Below are 24,728 nucleotides of genomic sequence, written 5' to 3'. Positions count from 1 at the left end.
ATATTTCCTATTAATTTATATTGAACTTGAGATACTCATGAATATTTAATTTTATTACATTTTATTTCAGGTCTTGCAATCTTAACATTAAAGTACACAAAAAGAACCTGAGAAACTTTCATTAGGAATATAATATGTTATCTTGTTTATTCGTGTTCAAATGTTCCCAAGATTGATAAGGACAAGACATACTAGTATTCTGATGTGGGATTACTAAAGAGTTGTGAACATTTGCGCTGGAGGATGTGAAATCATGTTTTTTCTGTAAATTTTTCTTGTTGCTTTATTATCAATAATAATACTAACTAAAATACTTAATAAAATAATACTTACCATATTTAAGAACACGTGAAGCTTAATTAATGTAAGGTGCGTTAGTCAGTTTTTTTTTATTTTATTTATTACAAAACAATTGAATATTTATGTTTTTTCATCTGGTAGTGTTTACTTGACAGCTAATTTGTATAAGGTTATAGTTTATTTAAACTGATACATTTAACAATAAAATGACCCTTAAATTAACAAATAACCTAAATAAAAACTTGCATTCCGTGACCTCGCGGAATTCAGACCTCCGACCTGAAAGATTTGCACAACTGCTTCAGCCAAAGTGGTATAGCCATTAGCCACCCCAAGCCAGATATCCATTTTCAAAGGTAACTCCTAAAAACCTAAGAAAGATTATACAAATGATATGACTTAATCCGGTTTTCAATTCAATCCGTACCGAAATAAACGTGTTTCAATTAAACAAGTATATATTTTATGTAAATTTAATCAACAAATACATTTTAAAGGATGGGCGAGTTTTAAGTAAATACCAAAGCACTATGATTCATCCAATAATTTGTTGGTAAATCTGTATCCGTTTCGCTTCACAGTTTTATTGTTATTGTATTCTATAGAATGTTTTTTTCACTTTGTAATTATAAAGAAGGCTTCCTCGGACGAGTTGTTTAAAATTATTTGAATATTAAGCTGTGTTCTACCTGTTAGTATTGTTTTGTACATTGAAAGATACTCGATATTAGAACCAGTATTGGCCTAATGTCTTGAGGCTAGGCCGTAATATCAAACTCCTGCTTAGCATCGATGGACTCACCCGTAAAGGAGGAAAACCATTGTGAGGAAAGCTAGGAGAGCCAATTACATATACCAGGCAAAGGTGAAGAAATGGCAAAACAGATACAGAAATCTGACCGAGATGGTTGCAGAGCCCCAAGACTTAAATAGCACAATGATGCAATCATTTGTTCAATCAAACACACCATTACCTTAAACACACAATATTTTAAGCAAATTTCCTTATAAACATAATAACTAAATTATCTTCAGCTTGGTCAAAATCGCTTTCACTTTTTCATTTTTCTTCGCTTTAATATTTCAAACACACTCAACTATATCAGCTTGAAGTTCCCAATCTTCTGATTTTTGTTCAAATTTTTACAGCATCGACAAATTTGTTTTGTTGAAACACGATGAATAATAATTATTGTGACCCATAATAGTAAAAACAGTCAAATCATTTATCCAATTAGACCTAAAATGGCACTTTTGAATATTAAATAAAATATAAAGATGATTCTAGTTGCCCCTTCTAAAAGGTAAGAAAGAAAGAAAGGTAGTTTCGTGTAGAGAAGAAATGGAATGAAATTTCACACTTACTTTTTAAAAATAGAATTTACAATATTTTTATACATTAGTTAAATAATAATATATGTGATAACATAAACAATACCAATGAACCTTAAAAAAATGTGTGAGACAACATAGAAACATTTTGTAGAGAAACCTTGGTCCTTACAAAATTTTAAAGCGAATCCAAATATATGCGTAAAGCTATGGTGAAACTTATGCTAAATTACTCAATCAATAAGATGAGTTCTAAATTTAACAGATGAATAAAAACGCATTGCAAAAAGTTGTCTAATTTATGGATTCCTAACGAATCAATAAATCTTTTGTTACTATTGTGAAATATTATCGCATTCACTTGTTAATTTTTCAGTCCTACACAACTTTTAGATTAACTACATTTAGTTATTTATATTAAAGAACACTTAAAATCTGTATATTATAAAAATAACGCACCTGTCGTTGTTTTTTATAATAGACAGGTTTTAAAGAAATATTTTTGTTTTAAATTAGGTCTCCTTGGCAGTGTTCCTTCAATGATTCTTTGATATTTATTTATTATATAGACGAGTGCAAGAAGAGCATAACCAGAAGTAAAAATATATATAGGTATATTTATCTATAGAACCTTAATCTAGAGAAAGACAAAAAATAGAATATTAATAACTAACTAAAAACTAAAAAGCTAATCTTAATGATTTATAAATAGTTAATAGCGATGTAAAACAAAAGAAGAGGAGTTACAAGAATTATCAGGATTTGATTAGGAAATGTTTATATAGAAGAGTTTTAAAGACGATAGGGAGGATGCCAAGCGTATGGAGTCAATGATAAAAAAAAAATACATAAGTAAAGATCAGCATTCTTTATTTTTTTACAATTTAAAGAATTTATATTATGTAGGTTGACCTTTAAATCTTTGCATCCTGGGTAAAATCTTGCTTAATATTATCTTAAAGCTACCTGCGCCGGTACTATGTCAATTCCAAGATCTCTATACATATATGCTTATCTGTCAACGATTATACTAAAAAATTACTCTTTCTAGCATAGACTGTGCTTTCGTATAAAAGTATTTATTTGTAAATACATCAAAATGTTTAATTTATTTACGTTATTAATACGTATTCGCTGATTGGATCGTTGGATTTGGTGTTTGATTTCAAATGATTAAATTAATCGTCGTTATATATCATTTTGTTTTTTTTTAAACAACCTACCAAATCTATTTAAAATATCCATAATCTTAGATTTGATATTAAATAAAAAATGTTAGAATAATTTAATCTAACGCCCACTTCGAAGTTAATAATAGCATGTTTTGTCAAATTTACACCTTGTAATATTCGCAATACCCAATAAAATTTGCGTTTGTATGCTAATTAACTGTGGAATACTATTTATACCGCTATTGAGAGTATCTTTTACAATTATTGCAATTAGATATAGATAATTAAAAAAAAATATTAATTAAATATAAAATAAATCTATTCTGATAGTTTAACCTGCGCTGGACTGTCAGGTGGAAGCAGATAGTCCGCTCTAGACGCTTTCTTGCTGACCACGATTCCCAGTTCCCGGAGAGCTGTAGTCAGAAGCTAGTTATTGAAAAGTTCTCAGCCGTGTGTTGGAACTTCGGCTATACACTAGTGTATGACAGCGAAATAACAGTACTATTGTTTTTAAACAAGTTTAAACGGTGTAGTTTTTTATAATTTGTACATTTTCCTCACTCGGACTTTCTTAGTTTATAAGCGTGGGGATCTCCTAAATCATCGGAGTATGCCCCGAGTGGTATAGCCAGACGGAGCATCTGCAACTGTTACATTGCCTTCATTCGTTACATAGTAATTAACATTTCATTATTTCGCTTATATTGTAAGCGAGTGTTATAGTGTAAGACAAAAATCCTGGATTATTAAAGCAACTCGATAAGCCGTACAACACTTTTTAACTTTAAAGCCTATTGAAAAGGGTAATACAAACATTTGAATAAAAGATAAAATACTTTAATCGGATTTATTATCGAATAAAAATTCAAGGTAAATGAGCTCCAGTGGGATGGAAGCCATTTTCGTCAGCAGTGTAATCGACACGGTAGGTCAAGCCATCGTCTCCGACATATTCGTAAAAACCACGGACTTTGTTTCCTTCATTGGCCGTCGCAACGTTACCGGTTTCCTCAGCGGCTATACCATTTTCCGTTTGGAAACTGTAGTGATATCCATTAGCGCTTGAGTCGCTGTCCTGGGTTATTATTCTGGCGCTACGTCCATTCAAGTAATGGTTGTTTGCGTATAGGGGCACATACTTGACAGCTGGGATTACAGGTACTGCGGTGCTTGTGACAATTGGAGGTCGGGCTGTCACAACAACTTGGGGGACATCGCTGAAAATATAAAATCAATTAAAGTCAGTAATTCTTACTTAAATTTCAAATATTTCTGGCGTACTATCACGCTTAACCAGAGGCTAACTAGACTAGACTTTACGTCGAGAAGTAAATGTCTACGTTAAGTTTAGTAAAATCAATACAACGTTTTTAGGGCATCAGATTTTGCTTTTTGATGTTTTATTACCATTTGTTAATCTAACAAGCAAGTAGATGATCAACCTTCTGTGCCAGACGTATGCCCTCGATTTACGACGGTCTAAGTGAGTTTTCTTTCAACGATCAAGCCAAATATAGTATTGTCTTTTATTTACATAACTTTTACACATTTAAAGAAAAACACTTTTTTAACGGATTATAGTTATGTATTTGTATTTAAACTTATAATTATTTGTACATAATTTTAAATTTAAACCGACGTTTCGCGTGCTTTACAAATAATTATAAGTTTAAATACAAATACATAACTATAATCCGTTAAAAAAGTGTTTTTCAAGCCAAATATGTTAAATGCGCACATAGAAAAAAAAGTCCATTGGTGAATAGCTGAGAATCGAATCTATGTCCTCAAGAATGAGATTCGCATGCTGAAGCCACTAGCCAACTATTCATTTGGACAATTTCTTAAAACCAAAGGTAAAATATTGATCCAAAAAAGATAACGCCTTGCGTTAAATAAGAGCAAATATACTCATTTTCAGATGCGTCATTAGTTTTATCTTTACCATACTTTAAGCTAAAATGCAACTCTTAGTATAAACATTATTAATATTACCAAATTCTATTTTCAAATATACCTCCTAACGAAGGGCGCAACAAGTTCCTGGTAGGGCTGCAATGAGTTGTAGTAGAATGGGCTGTAGGCTGGATTGTAGATGTTCCTTCCGTAGTAATTATTGTATCGATTCTGGTAGTCATAGTACCGACCGTCAGTAGTTGGCTTATACAATCCCTCATTTCCGTACTTTCCCGGGTGGTATTTGCCGTCATCACCTGACGCGCTACTGATCGCAGCTACGAGAACTAATGCCTGCGAATAAAATAAATTTATTCACGTCTTGAATACTAACAATACTAAAAATTGTATTTGTATTAGCTTTTGAGAGTAAGTAGCAACATTGGAGAGTGTATCGTACAGTTAATTGTTAAAGTAAATTACGGTAACATTTTCAAGTTTGAATGTTAGAATATTAATTAAACGTTTATTGATTTACCGTCAACGGTATTATTAAAAAATGATTACGATAAGTGATTTCATTTCACCTATAATAGTTGCTTAAATGTGCAAGAAACACGTAGTTAAAAGGAAATTATAATATTTTTATTAACAATCGTTTAATAACATTAGAACGGCAGGCTGTTTATGAAGTGATAACTATATTTATGATGCGTCTGATTTCCGACGTACAAACCGTTTGCAGCAAATAGATTTACTTATTTTTTTATCCTCTGGGAAGCTGGCCACGTTGTTACGATTTTGTAGATGATTGTCAATAAGTTATCAAATTATTTATATTTTATAGCTTTTATCGTTAGTATGTACATTCAACTATTAAAATATGATTAAAAAATTATTAAAATTTATGTAATTTTTTATTACGTAAGTTTTTTTTTATTGATAGAAGTTTACCAACTCAGCACAATGATACTTTATTAAAACAACCACAATATGCAACGTTTAGGGTCTGTTTCACAATGTCCGGATTGATTGATTGCTGAAGATAGCAGATAGCTATTTATTACTTATGGGTAGGATAAACACTATTATTGTTTCACGACTTTAAAATAGCGCTATTCGTCATGAAACCTGAAGTTTCTTATTCTATAGAACTTTTATTTTCCAATCAAACCAATAGCTATTTGGTACTTTATCCATACAATGTGAATCAGATCCTTAATGTGACAAACTACAAGACATACACGAAGAGATAAAGATATTAAACAATCCTATGTCTTACAAGAGGGAGTGCCAGCAAGTAGCACTTACGACATATGCTTCTATTATAGTTAAATCCGTTATTAAATTCCTTGAAACAAATATACATACACATTTACACTGTTATTAAAATTTCACTACATTATTACTGGTAAATATATAATATCCACTCACCACTATACACTTCATGATTGATCTTTCAGGCCCAGAAACAAAAGAACAATGGTGATCTCTATAATCTATCGTTTCATTTTATACGATTTGATTTGAAAATGGAGTATTTATTAGGAGATTAAGAGCCCCTTATAAGTAGAAAAAGTAATTTACATCTTCTGTTTGTTAAGGTTAGGTGTACGTATTTGGATTGATCTGTTTAAAGTTGCGTCATTTAACGCGCCCATGCTCGAATATCGATCATTTGATGACATTTAACTGATATGGCTTCCCTTTATTTTATTTATTTTAAATACATTTAATTCCACATCAAAATCTTACTATTTTATAAACATTTGATTGGATTTACAAGAGATGGACGAAAACGGTAACCACTTGGGCGGGTCCACAGGGAAAAAGAAAGAGAGGCAGACCTGTGGCTAGCTGGGAAGACGAAATAAAAAAAACAGCTGGCCCCAACTGAGCCCAATCGAGAGAGGACTGGCTCTTTGGTGGAGGCCTTCACCTATAGAGGAGGTTTTACAAAAGAATAATAGTTTTAAAATAGGAAAAACTAATACAACTAAATTTAGGATACAAATTTAATTACTAACGAAACTAGCACTAGTATGTAAGTAAACTTAATTAATGTAACTTGTTCTGCTGTAAAAATTAAAAGGCTTTTTTATTTTTATTTATTTTATAATTGGATTATTATTTAAAGTAGTCTTAGTCTCTGTTAATAATTATCCGATTTTTATTGCGCATTGCGACTCCACGCTTGTTACGTATGAAATCTCCGATGCAATATATACTTCATAGGAGGTCCTATTTACTCCACATCTAACCGCAGGATTCATCCTATAGCTCTTTCTCTTGTTCTGTGTCCTCCTGTAGCATTACCTGTAGTTTTTGTTGGATAACACTAGCAGACCAAGTTTGTTCCTAGTACCTTAAAAAATTCTCAGTTGTGGAACGACGGATTTCCAAGTGATACGGTTAGACTTTCGTATTCTATCGCGATGTCTGATGACAAAACTCAGGTGCCGGTTTTCATCCCAACAACTACTCTGAACACTCTACATGGTAAATGCGGAAGAAGATGCACAGTGACCCCACATCAACATCATCACCCCAAGGGATCAAGGCGCTCGGAGATGGATTAGTCGTCGATGATTCGAATGGCTCTTCGTTGCATACCTTCAAGCTGTAGTGGTGTTGGAATTAAATTAATATGACTTATTCTCTACAAGAAATACCTATACTTGACAAATGTACTGCACAAAATGATTTAAGAAAGCTTAATCTCTAAATATTTTTTTAAGATAATAAAAGGCTTCTTTCATAAAAATCTTTTAATCGTTGTCTTTTAGTAATCATAAAATAGTTTTTAATTTTATAATTTTCTTAGCAAATACGCAAGAAATCTAAAATATTATAATTAATATAATAAGCACAAAGGATATTTTTTAAAGGGTCAAATTTACTCATTTGTTTAGACCATGGCTGCTAAAGGGCTCATGGTAAGTTCCTGTGTTTTCATTTTATTTGCGTACACATATAAGTAACAAATGACCTGTCCCGGCTTCGTACGGATGGACATTTATTTTTTAAATATTTTTGTAGATATTGAAAGGTTCTTTAATATTGTGGAACATTTTCTTGTTTTATCATCAATAGTTTGAAAGTATTGAAACATATTTTTTACACCTTGTGTAACATTATTGTAGTATTAGTAGGATACCTTTTTTGCAATTAAAATAGTTTATATTAATCAGTGATAATATAGCATTCAAATAGGGCAAGAATTTTTAAAATCGGTCCAGTACTTTTTGTGTAAACGATTGATTTCGTTACAAACATACTTACATACAAATCTTTGTTAAAATGTTGTCATACTTTCATTGCTATTTTTGCTGGCAGCATTTCCTCGCTGTATTGCGATACTTATTCGTTGAACGAGGAAAGCACCAGGCCCCAACTTAAATCTATACTAATATTATAAAGAGGAAAGGTTTGATTTTTTGTTTGTTTGTTTGTATGAATTGAATAGGCTCCGAAACTACTTGGCAGATTTGAAAAATTCTTTCACTGTTGGAAAGCTACATCATTCCTGAGTGACATAGGCTATATTTCATTTTCAAAAAAATAGGCATCCTTACTAAAATTACGATAACATTAACATTTGTTTATTATTTGATACAATTCTAACAGATGGCGCTGAGTTAAAGGTAGTAGTTTGGCAAGACGACGTTTGCCAGGTCAGCTAGTCTTTAATAAGCGCCTCTGCACTTGAACCCTACGGCCCAAGAGTCTCTACTCCAAAGGGAACAAAAGCGAAGTTGGAGGAAAGACTCTCATATTTATGCCGTTTATTATTGTCTGCAAGCTCTGCGGCCGCTCCAGCCTTTTTGCTTGACCGAAGGAGGTGAGACGGGGCAGATGTGCCCGCAACGAACGAGAACGAAGATCTAAATGCTACACGCAAGAACAAAAGCGTGCGTTACGTTACGTTATGTTACGTTACGTTATATTATGGAAACGCTAACAATCAAATTTATATATCTTGTACTATATGTAATGTGCATTTATGGACGTCTGTAAAAAAATTACTCCTAAATTTAGATTTACTGCAAGTTCTAAATCTAGAGTCTATATTTAAAGATCTGGCAATAAACTCTGTCACTTTAGTAAATCAAGGTTTTTTTAGAAAATGTTTGTAATTTAATAATAAAATAATTAAAAAAAACTGGACATTTCGCCTCTCATAACAATGGTTGCTTGGCATTATAAAGATCTAAACCTATTTCGATTTGAAAAACAGTTTAGTAGTTTTGGAGATTATCTCGTTGGACGGAACAATTCACCTCTTTACTTTGATAATATTTGGTATTATTTGTTTTATAACAAAATATATTTTAACCACTTAATTGCGTAGTATAATAGTGAATATTCTAAAGCCATTATATGAAAGATTTTAAAAAATCAGTGGCGCAGGTCTGGGCCTAAGATTTTTGTATCTGTTTCATCATCATTTATCAATGTAATTAAGAAGGAGGTGATCAGCCTCCTGTGCCTGAGACGCGGCGTCGACAGCCTAAGGCTAGCTGGTTTCCTCACAATGTTTTCCTTCACCGTTCGAGCGAATGTTTGACAATGAAAGACTTTAGAAATGAAAGACCAACAGCTTCTGAGGCTAAGGCGTTATACAAACGAAAAATCATCAGCTAAGTAATGTTTAAAGAACTTTATTACTTATTACTAAAAATTATTTAATTATATAATAAAAAGACCGAGATACACGTCTCCATCAATTTAGTATACTAGGCTCATTATGATATATACGTATCTTTATTAAGATAAGATATTAAGAATTTTAGACGGTAATTGATTAAATAATTGCACACATACTTAATAGACTTCTTCAAGTAATTTGTACGAAATTTGTGTTAAAATATAGTTTATACTTTTATTAATTTATTTTGTAGTGTTAGAAATTTAATATAAATAACTTGAATAAAAAAAACAAATTTGATAATACTTAAATACTTTACTATAATTTAAAATAATCCTATTACATCATATTATCACCATTAAACAATTTGTGGTCATTCGGCCTCTTCAACTACTCTCACGTACACTTCATAATGCAATTTTAATTTTGTCTGAGCCGAATTCTCTTCCTTACTAAGTAACTTAGTTCCCTTAAAGCTGTAAAGAGTTCCCGTATTTTCGCCTTCTTGCAATTTCATTGATGGAGGATATCTGAAAGTTACATCAATATTTTTAGAATTGCTTAGAAACAAAGAGTGAACCTTCTATCTAAATTCATATTTTGTGTAATCTCTATATACCCCAGGCAGCCCATTATTCCATTTGTCAATGCTTTCCGATATCCAAATTAAACATTTTGATAATCGAGGTAGGTAAATATACCATAGTTGCTCACCTCACACTTTAGTTTTTTTATTTTTGTTTAGTTTCTTGTAAGTTTATTTTTTTTTTACTAGTAATTTTTGGTTTTATTTAATGTTTGTTTTGTTAAGTAACTGTTTTTTTTTGTGTAATATTGAATCTCTTCGTGTATGTCGTGTTTGCCTATAAGTGCTATTCAAATTAAAAAATAGTATTTTGTGATTTTTTTAGCGATGCAACAGTGTGCCGTGCGTTAGCAAGCTTTTAATCAATAAAAAAGAAAAAAATGCCGGCGGCCTATAGCTACACAGACGCACTTATGATTCGACTTGCAATGTAAGCGGCCATGGGTGGCGAAACCAGGTATCATATGAGCCTACTGCCTGTTTGCCCGTTGTTAAAAAAAGCAGTGTCGCTAGAAGGCTAGACCTTGGCCTCATTTATGTTTGTGTTTCGGGATGTTTTATTCTTAATAGGCAGTAGTTAATCAACCAAATGCAGAGACAGAAATTCAATTTGTGCTAAGTTCCGAACCTACTAAGGAACAAGCATATATAGAAAACACATACAGTTATAACTAAACACTATACTAGATAATACTAAAATACTATCTACGCTTATTGAACACGTATAAAAGAGCTCAACGCGCCATTAAAGTTCGAAAATTATAAAACTGTTTGTTATTGCAGAGATATCACGGGAGATAGAATCTAAACAAAAAATCAGTAAATATTTGATAATAATATTTATAAAGGTAATTTTTTAATAATTCTTAAATGTTGAAAATAAAGGAAAATCTTTTCGTGGAAGCTTGTCATTAGTGCAATACCATGAACAAAGGTTTGCACCACCATATTTGCATATGAAATCAAACAATAAATTTAAAAAAATAAAACGTTAACACTAGATAATGCATTAAATCCCTGATACAAATGTTTAGCTCAGACTAAATAACTTTAAAAGTATTTTATTATGCCCTTCGTATTATATATTTTTTTTAATTTAAAATATATTCTAAACTCAATTCAAATAACATTAATTGCTTCAAGATTTGCAATTTTAATAATTTTACATTCCATATCATCTGGTCATCCTATTAATATTCATAATTTTATTGATTATATTCTGAAATTATCTAGAACCAAATACTTAGAACATTATACATCCTAATTTTAATAGCAACCCATTAAATATTATAATGACGATAATTAGCCTTCAATTACACCCACATAAACTTCTGTTGAATTAATAACATCTATCCAGCCTCAGTGGCTAAACACCACCTTAAGGATGATATTTGTTATCGCAGATTTTTTTTTTATAGAACAGGGGGCATACGGGCAGGAGTCTCATCTGATGTTAAGTGATACCGCCGCCCATGGACACTCTCGATGCTAGAGGGCTCGCGAGTGCGTTGTCATCCTATTAAGAATTTGTACGCTCTTTTCTTGAAGGACCCTAAGTCGAATTGGTTCGGAAATACTTCAGTGGGCAGCTGGTTCCACAAAGTTATATTTAATTATAATTTACTTTGATGTTTTGTTCTAGCACATACGGTTATAATCATCGATTGGAAATAAATATTCATGCCCTAGAGATCCATGTCGAGAGACATTAACGATCCACCTATCAAAGGATAATTATTTAAGAAACATATAGTTTAAGGTCTAATTAAGTTTGTAGCGCCAGTTTATTACTATACATACATATAGACATATTATATATTGCGAAAAAAAAATTCAATATGTAACTATTTATGATTAACGTTTAAATAGTACTAAGATTTCCGTTATAGTTAATTTTAATCTTTAATTTTTTCTTAACAGCTCACTTAGCAGTTAGGAATTCCTAGACTTTAAACCAATAAAGCAACATATTTTTTTTTCTTGTATCAATTAATATTAATTAATATGGTGTAATTCTATTTAAATTGCTGAGATTTATGAAGGTTGACTGCTGTGTTTCCTGTGATTAGTCTATTTCCTACTTCTTATTCACAAATTTAACGATAACTATGCCTATGATATGAAACTATATGAAATGCGTAGTTTCATGTCAAAACTAAGATTTTTCATTACGTCCTAATATATATTGTGTGGTGTAATTTAATTATGTACAAGCGAGGAATATACAAATCAATATTTAATCATTTATATATACCACCTTCGTCAGTCTTAATAAATATTTACTGAACTTTAATGTAAATTATTTCATACAACAAGATTTCTTTAGTTCTATTTATTGAAAGGAATTCATATTTATAACAAAATAACCTTTAATGCCTATCGAAAATATACGGTCGATTATTGCCTTTCCAAACAAATGAAAAATATTTCATTTGTTTTTGCTTAAGTGTTCCAATAAAGCTTAATACTATAGACTATATAAGGGACTTCACAAAAATTGTCGCTTCAACTTCGATTTCATTAAATAGTAATTTCATTAGTTTTAGTAAAATATTTCCACGTGGAAGATTTTCACGTTTTCCATACCGAAAAGCGAATTCTAAGCAAATACATTAAATAATATCGAAACCTACTTTATATTTCCATAATCTCAATAAATTACGATCTTCAATTTAAAATAACCGGAATCATAAACTGCACTATATTATATTAAGACCTTGGGCGGTGACCTCAAACCGGAACACATAAAGGTCACTGCAGGACGCTACATCTTCATAGGCCAAACACTTCTAATCATAAGTAAATCATAGTTTACTAAATACATTTCACGTTGTTACTTGATAAGCCTGCGTGTTTTTTTCATTCATTACCCATGGATTTACTGTTAACTCGAATATTTGTTAAATATACTGGATTTTAGTTGGATGAAATTCTTGAACAGAGAGTTTCCAAAGAATTTTTGACAGTTGTTATACAATTACGAGATCATTATTTTTTCTTTATAATTTTATTCCCGTGATCTTTGACCTAATTTAGCTCAGCTGTGACTACAACGCGATCTCCAACGTATTAGGCCTAATAGATACTATAATTCTTTAGCCACCACCATTACCATATATTTTCTTTTAAAGTGTAATGTTAATATTATTATTTAATTCTTGTGTAAATAAATAAAATAATTTCGTATTAAAATTTGAACGCGATGAGGACCCATTGGGTCAACGCATTTAATAACCCTGGCAGTATTGTGTTCGAGTCTCAGCAAAAAATATCGTTTCAGGCACGCGGCCCTGAAGATTTATCTTATAATATTTGCTATATAGATACGATATTTGGATCAAAAATCATTTCATCACAGCGAACTTAAAAAAAGACATTCATTTGATTTCAATAAAAAAAGTAAAAGATACGTACTGCGTAACAATTTCCGTTTCCGGGATATTTCTAGTCTTCGGATCAATAATATTACACTTCATCGCAACTTCTTGAGGTGTTTGTGCCTTATCAAAATAATTGGCTTGCCCCGACTCCGATCCACTAAACATCAGAATGTCTGGTGATACATACTTGCTAATTAACTCTTTAATTATTCTATGAATATATTGGAATCTGGGTGCATATATTTGGAAACCAATGTAGTCGTTGGAGTCGCCCCTTCCCAAATGTTTGTATGTACCGTCATACGGAAACACGCCCTGTTGGTAGATGTACGTGTATTTTCCCTCATCTCCCGGCACATATTTGCCCTCAGTTAACGGTCTGTAGTATTTTCCATCATCGTACTCGTCATATGTTTTGGGTTTATACTTTCCATCATCAAAGGGTGAACTTTGAACTGCCGACCACAATGTCATCAAGAATAACTGAAAGTTAGAAAAAGTATTGTAACTAAAACGTAGTTTAGATGACTTCAATCAGGCTGTACCCATAAATACACAATATTAATTCAAAACTTTTATCTTCATCACTTATTATATATTCAGAGTTCAAATAATATTATTCCGAGCGAAATTATGAATAAATTATGTGATAATACTTACAAGATTCCAAACAGGCTTCATTATGTTGTTATCAAAAAATTCCTGAACTTGTTATCATAGATTTATTTGCTAATAATAGTATTTTCTCGCAACCAGTACAAGTTGTTTACTCCGCTGGTTATGTTTTGGATCTGAAACTAGATCAGATAATGTGTCATAAGTAAGCAGTATTTTAGTAAGAAAACAGCCAATATTCGTCAAATCTTATTCCTCATTGCCTTCATTAACATTTAGATGTATAATAAATTTTGTTCGAGACATACCAAAAGTGGATCAGAATCCTAAAATCAGGTGTGACGAGGTCGCTAAAGAATTAGCATAGCTATATTAATGACATCGCATCTAAAATGCGACAGTATTGTTCACTCACTGGATTTAATTAAAAATATTCACAATAGCGCGCAGGAGACGAGTCACTCATAAGCGGATTATTTCTCATGATTGTATTAAGGGTTACATCTCGCCTGCGCATAATAAACCGCCCATAATAAAATGTGGTAAAGTTATCACTGCGATTGAGATTCTGACGGTCATACAATTAACATTAATATAAACAAATTAAGAGGATGATTCTACATCCTGTTAGCCGCCAGCAGTCACTATTAATATGACGATTATCCTTTAAAGGCATCCTTGTTTAATATTCACTTACATAAAAGACAGATCCGGACATCACCGATTTTATCTCAACATTTGCATTTGTGACATTTCACAATATAAAAAAAACACATATCGTAAATGTCAGATCATCCTTCACACTATATAATTATTTTAAATACACTAAACTAATTTGACGTTTAGATTGATATAGCGAACCAATTCATCCAATTTGCTCTTATATATTCTTGGGTAATATGATTTTAAACAAGTCTGACAGGAGTGTCACTGCAGAAGAATTTACAGAGACTATGTCGCGGGTGGATATGTTCTGTAAATATGAACTTTTGTATGGAGTCAATAACCCATGAAATTCCGTTGTGCAATTTATACTTGTCATTAAATTCGATATCGAACACAACATAACAGCACAGATAAATCAAAAGATAAATTGGGAAAGCGTCCTAATTATTTACGAGGCGATTTTGTTGATTCTTTCGATATTTATATCATGGATTATATTATATACAAAACCGATTTACCTAAAACACGTACTTCTGGTTAAAGGCATTTTAAGGAATGTCACAAATATTTATAACCAGTTTTAAACGGATTAAATCGATTAGAAGATTAATTGTTCCGTCTCGTTATGCTACCGTTTTCGCGTCTTGTTGCCGAATACGTTGTTTTAAACGATAAATGATTATTTAAGTTTAGTTTTGAAAATTTACATATCTAGTCATTTTGTCTATTATAAACCATCTTAATGATCTGAACTTTGAATTTTAATGTATTGGTATTTTGTTTGTTGCTTTAAATGAGTCGATATTGTATTATTCTGCAAGAATGGGGAAAAAATATATTGAAATATGGATTTTTATGTTAAAATTATGTTTATAGCACTTATTCGTTGTGGCAAAATTAATAAATACTTACACCTATGACAGTATGTAACATGTAAAAATATGCTTATTAAGGTTTGCGTGAATGATCACAGTTTATCAAATCAAACACGCTAAAGACACACACTGAAAATAAAAATATTCAATTTAATAATTAAAATAACTTTGTGATATCACTTACAATTACATTTTTTTTATTTTTTAACTGTATACTTAGTAAAATAATTCAAATATATAAATTCTACATTTAACCAAATTCAAAATGTCTCCACGAAACTAAATCCGCGTCACTGATCTCGTAAAGAAGATTTATTCGTGAAACCACGAATAGATTTTTTTTAAATAAGATGAAAAATTCTTGCAAAACCTAAGTGTTTTAAAGTCGTTAAAAGCTCGTGAAACTAACGAATAATAAATGAAATATTAACGATAATTAAAAGTGTCTCTGATTATCATACATCTCCATTTGTTCTTGTATTTATCAAGATTTCTTAATTAAACATCATAGCTTAGTATTGTTCTTAGACATTTTGGATACAAAATTGTCAGAAAAATTAGAAATCTAAATTATTAGAAAGCGAAAGAAATCTGCGGCCTATGTATTCTTAATTAAACATCAGCTGGTTCCACCACTTAGTGAACCAGCTGCCGACTGAAGTATTTCCGAACCAATTCGACTTAGGGTCCTTCAAGAAAAGAGCGTACCAATTCTTAAAAGGCCGGCAACGCACTCGCGAGCCCTCTGGCATTGATAGTGTCCATGGGCGGCGGTATCACTTAACATCAGGTGAGCCTCCTGCCCGTTTGCCCCCTGTTCTATAAAAAAAATAGCCATGAAATAAAGCAAATGTCTGACCGAGAAGCTAGGCAGCAGGGGATTGTTGAAATCTCCCCTTTCCTTTAACTTTGTTGTTGGGTTGGCCATCTACAACTACTCCGGGATTATACTCATAATATTTAGGGGCGAGTCGGGGCCCGCTGTCCGGGCGCTACCCGCGTTGATTTTCGTGCTATTTAGCGGCCTATTCTACAATCTTCTAGCAGATTTCACCATCTTCAAGCAAGCTAGTCAGATAGTTATAAAGACGTAAAAATAAACTTGAACCAGTACAATTAAGAAACAACGCAGCTAATAAGCTTTATTGATTGTGTGATTATACATAAAGAACTTACAATATACTTCAGTTTGGAATTCGTCGACACGTAAAAATTACTATGAGTATGTACTGTTACGTTCGCGAGCACTGATGGCCTAGTGGATTAAGTGAGTGACTCTCAACCCTGGGATTGGGTGTTTGAATTTGTACATCAATGGTTTTTATGTGTGGAATATACCCTTACTGTAATAGAAAACAGTAAAATAGCCATGTCTTAAAAATCAAAAATTATTAAAGTGAAAGAAATCTGCGGCCTAGGTATTTTTATTCTTGCCGTTGAGGTCCCGGTAGAATGTGATAGCGACCCCGGAGCCTCTGTAACGCGGCTTTGTAGGAATTTGTCGAAGTGTTTTTAGTGGCTATTGTTCACCCAGTATCTGAATAGCAGAGGTTTTGGTATGGGTCGAGTCCACTCCTGCAACTTTTTAGGACAGGGAATGCGCAAATGCATTTCTACCTCGAATATAAAAAAAAATATATTGTATTTTTATTGTTATTCTCAAATTATACCTCGATAATGCGAATATACATAAATATCTTTTAATTATATTATATTCATTTCGATATATAAAATCAGCGGCTTCATTCAATTGCAAATAATTTTAGCGATGTAAACTGTAGTCGGTACTGTCGATCGGGGCAAAGCAACAAATTTCAGATAAACTGTTAGATTTTTCATTATGTAACTCCGCGCCGAAATGAAAAACAATTGTGCCACTAACAAAAGAAACACATATTACCTTTATAAACAAATATCTGCCCGACACTTGACAAAATGGTATTGCTTATACATAGTAAACACAATAATAACAATAACTGTCAAAAATAACTTAACTCACCAGTTTTCAGTTTTACTCAAATTTTTTTGATTTAAACAATTTCAAAGCGTGAAACATAGAAAGTTTCTAGTGATAAATTTTCCCCTTATTGGTCGTATAGCAAAAGTTCTTACAAATGAAAGAATTATTTTCGAAGGCGTAAAATTTTATAAAATAATAGTAGAAAAAAATATACTTACTTGATCACTGTCCCCATATAGGCTTCCACTAGGTACCTAAACTTAATATTTACCTGTATTTACTTTCATAAATGCTGTTATTAAAAAAATATTTCATAAATGGTATTTTATTAGACAAATTGATTGACAGCGTATTTGCTATAAGGATAAAGATATGTTTTACATATTTTTATAGGCAAATGAAATGTTTCACTTTGTATAAAGCGATAACAGCCCACGGAACTTGGTCCAACCACCTGCAACGCCTGGAAGCTTGGTAAATTACCTCTACTGGCAGCTGCTTCCATATTGAAGAGGTAAGCATCTGAAAGTGCCTTAATAGCCCTGTAACAACCTCTAACGCTTACTGTAATAGGTATTATAATTCAATTATTAAAATATATTTCAGATATATTATAAATATATGGAATATACATGAAAATAGGCCAAAAGTTAGTTCTTAAATATATATTTATTTATTTATTTATATTGTACTCCTACAGCTAACACAAAATACATATAATAACAAACAAATACACCGAGAACATAGCCACAGATGGAATACATGATACATTTTAATAAAAAGATTTAAAAAAGGGAACAAACAAACAAAGTATTTAATATACATTTTGACATTTATTTCTCTAATATGCTATCAAAAAGACAAAAACTAATGGATAAATGATTAAAATTGAAGATAAGGTAATTCTTCTTCGAATTCGAGTTTTTGCCTTTTCTGAGAAGATTTACAATAGTAACATATTTTTTTTCACCATCGGAAAGTAGAGATTTCAACGAACAGAAAACCTACCAACTGTTTGAAAAGGGCTGATATTTTGACGGGTGAATTTTCTATTGAAAGTTAGGGTGTTTTTTCGATACTAATTCAAAATAAGGTGAAAATATAAATACTTTTAATCAAATAAATTACAGCGGATTTGGGACATAAAAAGGTAAGTTTTCACTAAATTTCGTTAATTTTTTTTTTGTAAAAGAAAAATAAAAAACCAAAAACTTGGTTTGAATATTTCACATAAATTATGAGGTTATGTGAAAAAAGTGTAAATACAAAAGTTATAGATCTTTTTATTACCTACAACTTTGCCATTTGATTTTTTTCGATAGGCTTTTAGTTTTGCCGGAAATAGAGAAAAAAACATTTTTTACCCCTCCTCCCTCACCCCCATGCCCTTCCCGATCTCAGATCGTCCGTAAATTATTTTTCCTTTCTTTTTTATAATATTCCCCTTCTTTTCTAATGGGTTTCATCCTACTATTATTTTTTTCACTTCTTATTATTTTTAAAGGTCTATTGTGGGAATTTTTGATTTTGAAAACTGACATACAAAGTGTATTAACCTAAAAATGACAGTATTGAAAAATATAATATGAACATTGTGTCATACTTATATTCACTTTTTATTAATTTCACTTCTTTAGGCGGTTTTCCTAGATATATTTACAAATAAATAAAGTATATAGTTCTGAATTGAAATCATTATGTGAATAACTTGGAATTTTGAAACGCAATTGTTTTGGACAACGTTTTCGTTAGCACCCCAACTGTTGTGGCACAGATATTTTTCTTGGCACGAGCTAAGATTTGCACCAAAGGAATATAAGGCTTTACAATTGATAAAGATAAAGAGAAACCAAAAATCAGAGATTTGTTTTTTCATTTCGTACATTCCTGTGTATCAGTTATATATATGTATAATATATATTACATATATAGTCAATAAATAACTGTTTGTATATCATTAAAACAACAAAAAATGGCTTATTAATTCTCATCTAAAGTGCTCAATACTGTTCCTACAAGAAATTTGCATTTTCAAGGAAATATGTAACGACCTGATTATGTAAGAAACCAAATTTAGTTTTAAAATTTTACGACTGGTAATAAAAAACCCATCTTATTATTTATAAAAGGCTAGTTATATATGCCATTTTGTTTTTAAAAATACATAATATAAAGATAATCAAATTAAAAATAATATTAAGACATTAATGGGTGATTAGGTAATAAATTTGAATAAATTATAAATAGCTTCTGTTTTCATTTATTTTGTTTATTCAGTGAACACTGTATAGTTTGTATATGGGTCGAGATTTTATGCTTCGTTCCATGATTCTAATCATTATTTAGATATGAATTTTTAGAACTTAATATATTGCTAGATATAATATATTTTAATACCAAATGACTGTTTAAAATTATCATGATATTAAGAACTGATAAGCACAGTTGATTAGTTCAGTATATTTGGCCAATTATGGCATATAATTAAGTTCGCGTCAGCAAGGCGCGGCATACCACTTACATACTGTACACAAAAACTATTGTATACAATCGGAAGTATACTAATTCATAGTTGATCTTTAAACGTTTAAAGATATCATATATTTATTTGTTTGAATATATACCTTACATAAACTTGAAAATAAAACAAGGAAACAATAGAATATAGGGAAGATTGCTTTATTTACATGAATCACAAATATTGTAAGAACAGGTACCTGCGTACTAATGCGCATATATAATCTGTATATTAAATACTAATTTAGGGTAAATGGGCGCCACTGGCGATGAAGCCTCTTTCGTCAGCTGTGTAGTCCACTCTGTAGGTGACACCGTCCGGACCGACGTACTCGTAGAATCCTTTGGCCCTCATGCCTTCGAAATCGTTGCCTTTCTCAATCTGACCAGATTCCTCCGCGAGGATTTTGTTCTCTGTCTCGTACAGGTAGTGGTAGCCATCGGGGAGTACGTCGCCGTCTTGACGGATGATTCCGTATTTGTAGTCGTAAGTGCCAGGGGTGACGACCTTTGGTACTACTGGAATGGGGGTGTTGTACACTGGCTTGTAAGTTACGGGTACTGTAACGTAGACAGGGGCGGCTGTGGTGACTGGAGCGGCTGTGGTGACCGGTGCGGCAGTGGCTGGTACTTTTACGCTATAAGTAATTTGAAAATAATAAATCAACGACGCAATCACCGGGCGTCAGATTTATGTATCTGTTTCATGATCGTTGGTTAATCTAATAGGCAAGTAGGTGATTTTTTTATTAATAATACTCTACTGCCCTGCCATTGTGTCCAGGGATGCTATCTCTCAAATTTTTACAAAAAAACGAGATATATTAATAGACTAGTTCACGAATTGTGTGTTAAGCGTCTCAAGGTATACACCTGTGCCCGACACACGCTTTCGACTTTTTGGGTCTAAGGCAAGCGGTTTCCTAACGATGTTTTTCTTTACCGTTAGAGCGAATGATAAATGCACACATAGAAAGAAAGCCCATTGGTGCACAGCCGGGAATCGTACCTACGGCTTCAGGGATGAGAGTCGCACGCTAGAACCACTAGGCCAACACTACTCATAAGTAATTTAAAATAAAAACCTCCTGCAGTTATACTTTTTTTTATGAAACGAGAAAATTACTCTAATTAAGGAACAAGTTTCTTGACATTCAGGTCTGAAAGCGTGGAAGTGTGAACCTCTTCGAGCATTTTATGAAAGGACGAAGTACGTAACTATTCTTAACAGGCAAAAAACTTGCGAGCCTTCTGAATATGAATGCCCATGGGGAGTGATATTATTTAACATCAGGTGAGCCTCCATTGTATCTCTTTTAAATATAAAAAATGTATCTCTCGTTTAGTAGAGTTACTAAAGAAAAAATAAATTTGTAAATTTCATTCAGTGTAAAATATTTTATGAACAAAATTATAAAATTCTACAATAATTCTATAGATCAACTTATTCACATATGAATAAAATAATTTGTGATAAGGCAAACTACTAAGAATTTTATAACCATCACATTACCATCAAACCCATGCTAGGTCATCTACGCATTACCATTTGAAATTGAATTAGGCCAATGGCATAAGCTTTAAATATTGGAATATTATGTCTTTATCAGTGATATGCACATCGTAATTATCTTATAATTTTATGTTCGTAGACGCGATTATAAATTCATATGGTGATGATCATTATTTTCATAATTTTATTGCTGCTCTTTGCACAATCGATACAAAAGGCAATGCTGTATTATTAATTAAATTGGTTATCGCATACATGAACACAGTTATTACGTTGAACTTTGTGAAATTTATTCTGTGGGACATATTTAAGATGCCTTGAATGTAATTTGTTGACTTGAGCTTTGTATTTAATTCGTTTTCAAATAAAATATTGACGTTTCGTGTTTAATTGACTAAATTACCTGACTTCTTTTTCGGGCCTGTACTTCTCGATGTCATCCTTGTTGCCTACGTAGAAACCACCTGGTCCTCCCTTGTCAGAGGATCCGGTGTAGAAACCACCAGCACCGCCTCGGTCTCCGCGATCACCACTGAGAGAAGCAGATTTTTTAATCGACATCATTTTACTTATTTATTTATACTTCGTTGCACAAAAAATACATAATTATACATATAAAAAAACAAAAAGTAGATTTACATAAGTTATTAGACAACGGGCGTCATTATATGTTTGAGAAAACACTTTCAATCACAAATAATTACTGTAAATCTAAATCTATCTCGAATCCAATTGAACACAATAAATTCATTAAAATCGCTCATGCCGTTTAGGAAGAGTTTAATTACAAACACAGAGATTTTACAGGATTTATATACATAAAGGTATAAATGTAAAAGCTAATTCTTAATATTGTCTTAGGTTTACGTGAATATTAAATTTTAACTTCTTTACGAATTGAACTTTAAATAATTTACATTACTTAGGTAATTATAAATTCGTTTAACTTAAATTACTACTACTAAAACCTTGCTTACTTGTATAATCCAGAATTGTCTGGGATGTAGCGTCCAGAATTGTCGTATTTGCCGCCTTGATATTTTCCAGATTCGTATCTTCCTGAGCCATATAGGTTGGGATCATACCTACCATCAGTAGCTGGTCTTACAGGGGTTCTGTAGAAAAAGTACACAATATTACTATATACGGTGTGCAATTGTTTGATGGATTACCGTCGAAAACTCGAAATATAACCGCTTTTCAATATATTTAAGAAATAAATCTGTGGTCAGAATATAATAAATGCAATTTCATTACTTTACAGATCAAGCAATTAAATTATTAAGAAATTTTTAAGGCACTATTAAAATATGAAAATATCGAGTATATTAATAAGTCACACTGATATTAATTACCACAGAAATGAATAGCTATGCACAAAATTCAAACCGTAATATCTTCGAGTTAAAATATAAATAAATTGTTGTTTTTTTTTTTCGTGAAATTTTTTTGAAAAAAAAAAGGCATATATTACCTGTATTCAGCCGCAAGGGCTACGGCTAGGACACAACCGAATACCTGAAACACCACATCACAATTACTATAATGAAATATATTATTTAATATTATTTTCGGGAACGCACATCCGCCATACGTACCAAAAGCGACCGCATTATGATTGTCTATGAGACGAATGTTGATTTTTCAACCATCAATGTCTTTTTATATCTTTTTCGACTATTATTAATCTCCATGATTCTTGTTCCTGCCATTTATAATGAGATGATACAATAAATATGTATGATCAGTTCTAGGTTGCATTGCGTGGGGTATTTTCAAAAAGATTGTAATGTTTTAAGGATGAAATATTTTCGCTCGATCTTGCGTCTTACTATATAAATTCAAACTGGAATGATACTGAATATTTCCATAATAAATATTATTATAAATATGAAATACAATGAAGTTTTATTTTATTCCCGTATACTTATAGTGATTTATATTTTCAGTAACTTATTATTAAAACGAACAAGTATAGCAATACAGCGAGGATGCTGTTAAAGGTACACAGGGACCAAACTTGTAAATTTGTTTTAATTTTCTTTTTATTAATTTTAAATTACTTTTATCAATTTGTAGGTTAAATTTTAAATAATGTATATTATTAAAGTGATGTGGTTTATATTCCTGAAATTTGTTACTTTAAGTTCGTCTGATGTTCTCATGTAAGAATTAGATTAAGAATAGAACAAGTAATAGATAATAATTAATAGGGTAGAAGGCTAGCTTGTTTGTATAGCTTACCGTACCCCATGTACACTCTCAATGCCAGTGCTCACGAGTGCGTAACCAGCCTTTCAAAAATTGGTTTGTTTTCTTAATTATATAACTGTGACAAAATTGTATAGTATATTAAAATAAGTTTAGCGCCGCTTCGATATTTGCTATCAGATAAATATATTATGGCTGAATAGATACAAATTATTAATATGTCTGATACCAATTCCACTAGACCTGGTAAATGCGAATGCTTAAGCTATAGTTAATAAATAAAAAATATAATCTAAAAGAAAATTTTAATATCCGCTATTCAAATAAATGTAGCATGTTTTACATATGACATTATTAATTAGTAGAAAAAGAAAAAAATCGTTTCATATTTTTATTTTTTGACATTTGACATATACATTTTTTCTAGAATAGAAAGGAATAAAAAATATATTTAAAATTTGATGCTGATTCAATCTCATTTTAAATATTTATGCTTCAAGTATAAATTTAATATTTAAAATTAGGAAATTAGCCGGCGTACATGGCTAAAGTGTCAAAATAAATTATTTTAAAATTGTTACAGTTTTTCACATTGTATTTTTCTTACCAATATTTTGTGATAAGGGTCGCACGCATCGGTACGATGTAGTCCATCTCACATTTTACTATCGAAGTTAAAATACATTACAGTTGGCGCTAAAGCTTCATTACTAAGACATGTATTTTAAATAACTTGTTCTTAAATCCCATTTCTTTTCTTTAATGTTTAGAATTGAAAAGGACTCTTTAAATACTAAGCGGATCACTTCACCATCAATGGTGGGTAAAGTATTCTCTTAATCCGTGGCCCCGTCATAAGCGCCCGGGCTTTATCATCTCCCTGGCATTCTTTTGATAATTTAGGACACAGTGCCGAGCCATCCTCGCCTTTTTATTTGATACGATGGCCTGAAATAATACTTTGAATACCTTTGACCGTAGCGTCCACTATGGTTTCTACCACTGCAGGAAGCGACTGATCCAATCCGAACATAGATAAATAAATAGATAGTTC

At 31.6% G+C, this 24,728-nt stretch overlaps 3 protein-coding genes across 5 annotated transcripts; all 3 read right to left on the bottom strand.

Moving 5' to 3' along the window:
• Positions 1-3,640: 3,640 nt before the first annotated feature.
• Positions 3,641-6,223, bottom strand: LOC110998416 (larval cuticle protein LCP-30-like). The gene is made up of 3 exons (XM_022267069.2): positions 6,138-6,223; positions 4,825-5,057; positions 3,641-4,024 (listed from the first exon to the last, which is right to left on the bottom strand). The coding sequence occupies exons 1-3, from the start codon at positions 6,150-6,152 to the stop codon at positions 3,673-3,675; spliced, it is 600 nt and encodes a 199-aa protein (XP_022122761.2). The 5' UTR covers positions 6,153-6,223; the 3' UTR covers positions 3,641-3,672.
• Positions 6,224-9,658: 3,435 nt separating this feature from the next.
• Positions 9,659-15,251, bottom strand: LOC110998409. 3 transcript variants are annotated; one of them, XM_045630402.1, is made up of 4 exons: positions 15,117-15,251; positions 13,978-14,114; positions 13,352-13,800; positions 9,659-9,881 (listed from the first exon to the last, which is right to left on the bottom strand). In XM_045630402.1, exons 2-4 carry the CDS (start codon positions 13,996-13,998, stop codon positions 9,725-9,727), a joined length of 627 nt encoding a protein of 208 aa, XP_045486358.1. In that variant the 5' UTR covers positions 13,999-14,114; positions 15,117-15,251; the 3' UTR covers positions 9,659-9,724. The 3 variants fall into 3 exon arrangements, with proteins under 3 accessions (XP_045486358.1, XP_022122753.2, XP_022122754.2); XM_022267061.2 differs by lacking the exon at positions 15,117-15,251 and adding an exon at positions 14,630-15,051; XM_022267062.2 differs by lacking the exon at positions 15,117-15,251 and adding an exon at positions 14,241-14,558.
• Positions 15,252-20,096: 4,845 nt separating this feature from the next.
• On the bottom strand, positions 20,097-23,147 carry LOC110998426 (larval cuticle protein LCP-30-like). Its single transcript, XM_022267078.2, has 5 exons — positions 23,062-23,147; positions 22,938-22,981; positions 22,441-22,578; positions 21,867-21,995; positions 20,097-20,588 (listed from the first exon to the last, which is right to left on the bottom strand). The coding sequence occupies exons 1-5, from the start codon at positions 23,074-23,076 to the stop codon at positions 20,195-20,197; spliced, it is 720 nt and encodes a 239-aa protein (XP_022122770.2). The 5' UTR covers positions 23,077-23,147; the 3' UTR covers positions 20,097-20,194.
• Positions 23,148-24,728: the final 1,581 nt, after the last annotated feature.

This window comes from Pieris rapae, chromosome 12 (genome assembly GCF_905147795.1).
Source record: "Pieris rapae chromosome 12, ilPieRapa1.1, whole genome shotgun sequence".
Taxonomy (NCBI): domain Eukaryota; kingdom Metazoa; phylum Arthropoda; class Insecta; order Lepidoptera; family Pieridae; genus Pieris; species Pieris rapae.
This window is presented reverse-complemented; position numbering and strand designations above follow the sequence as displayed.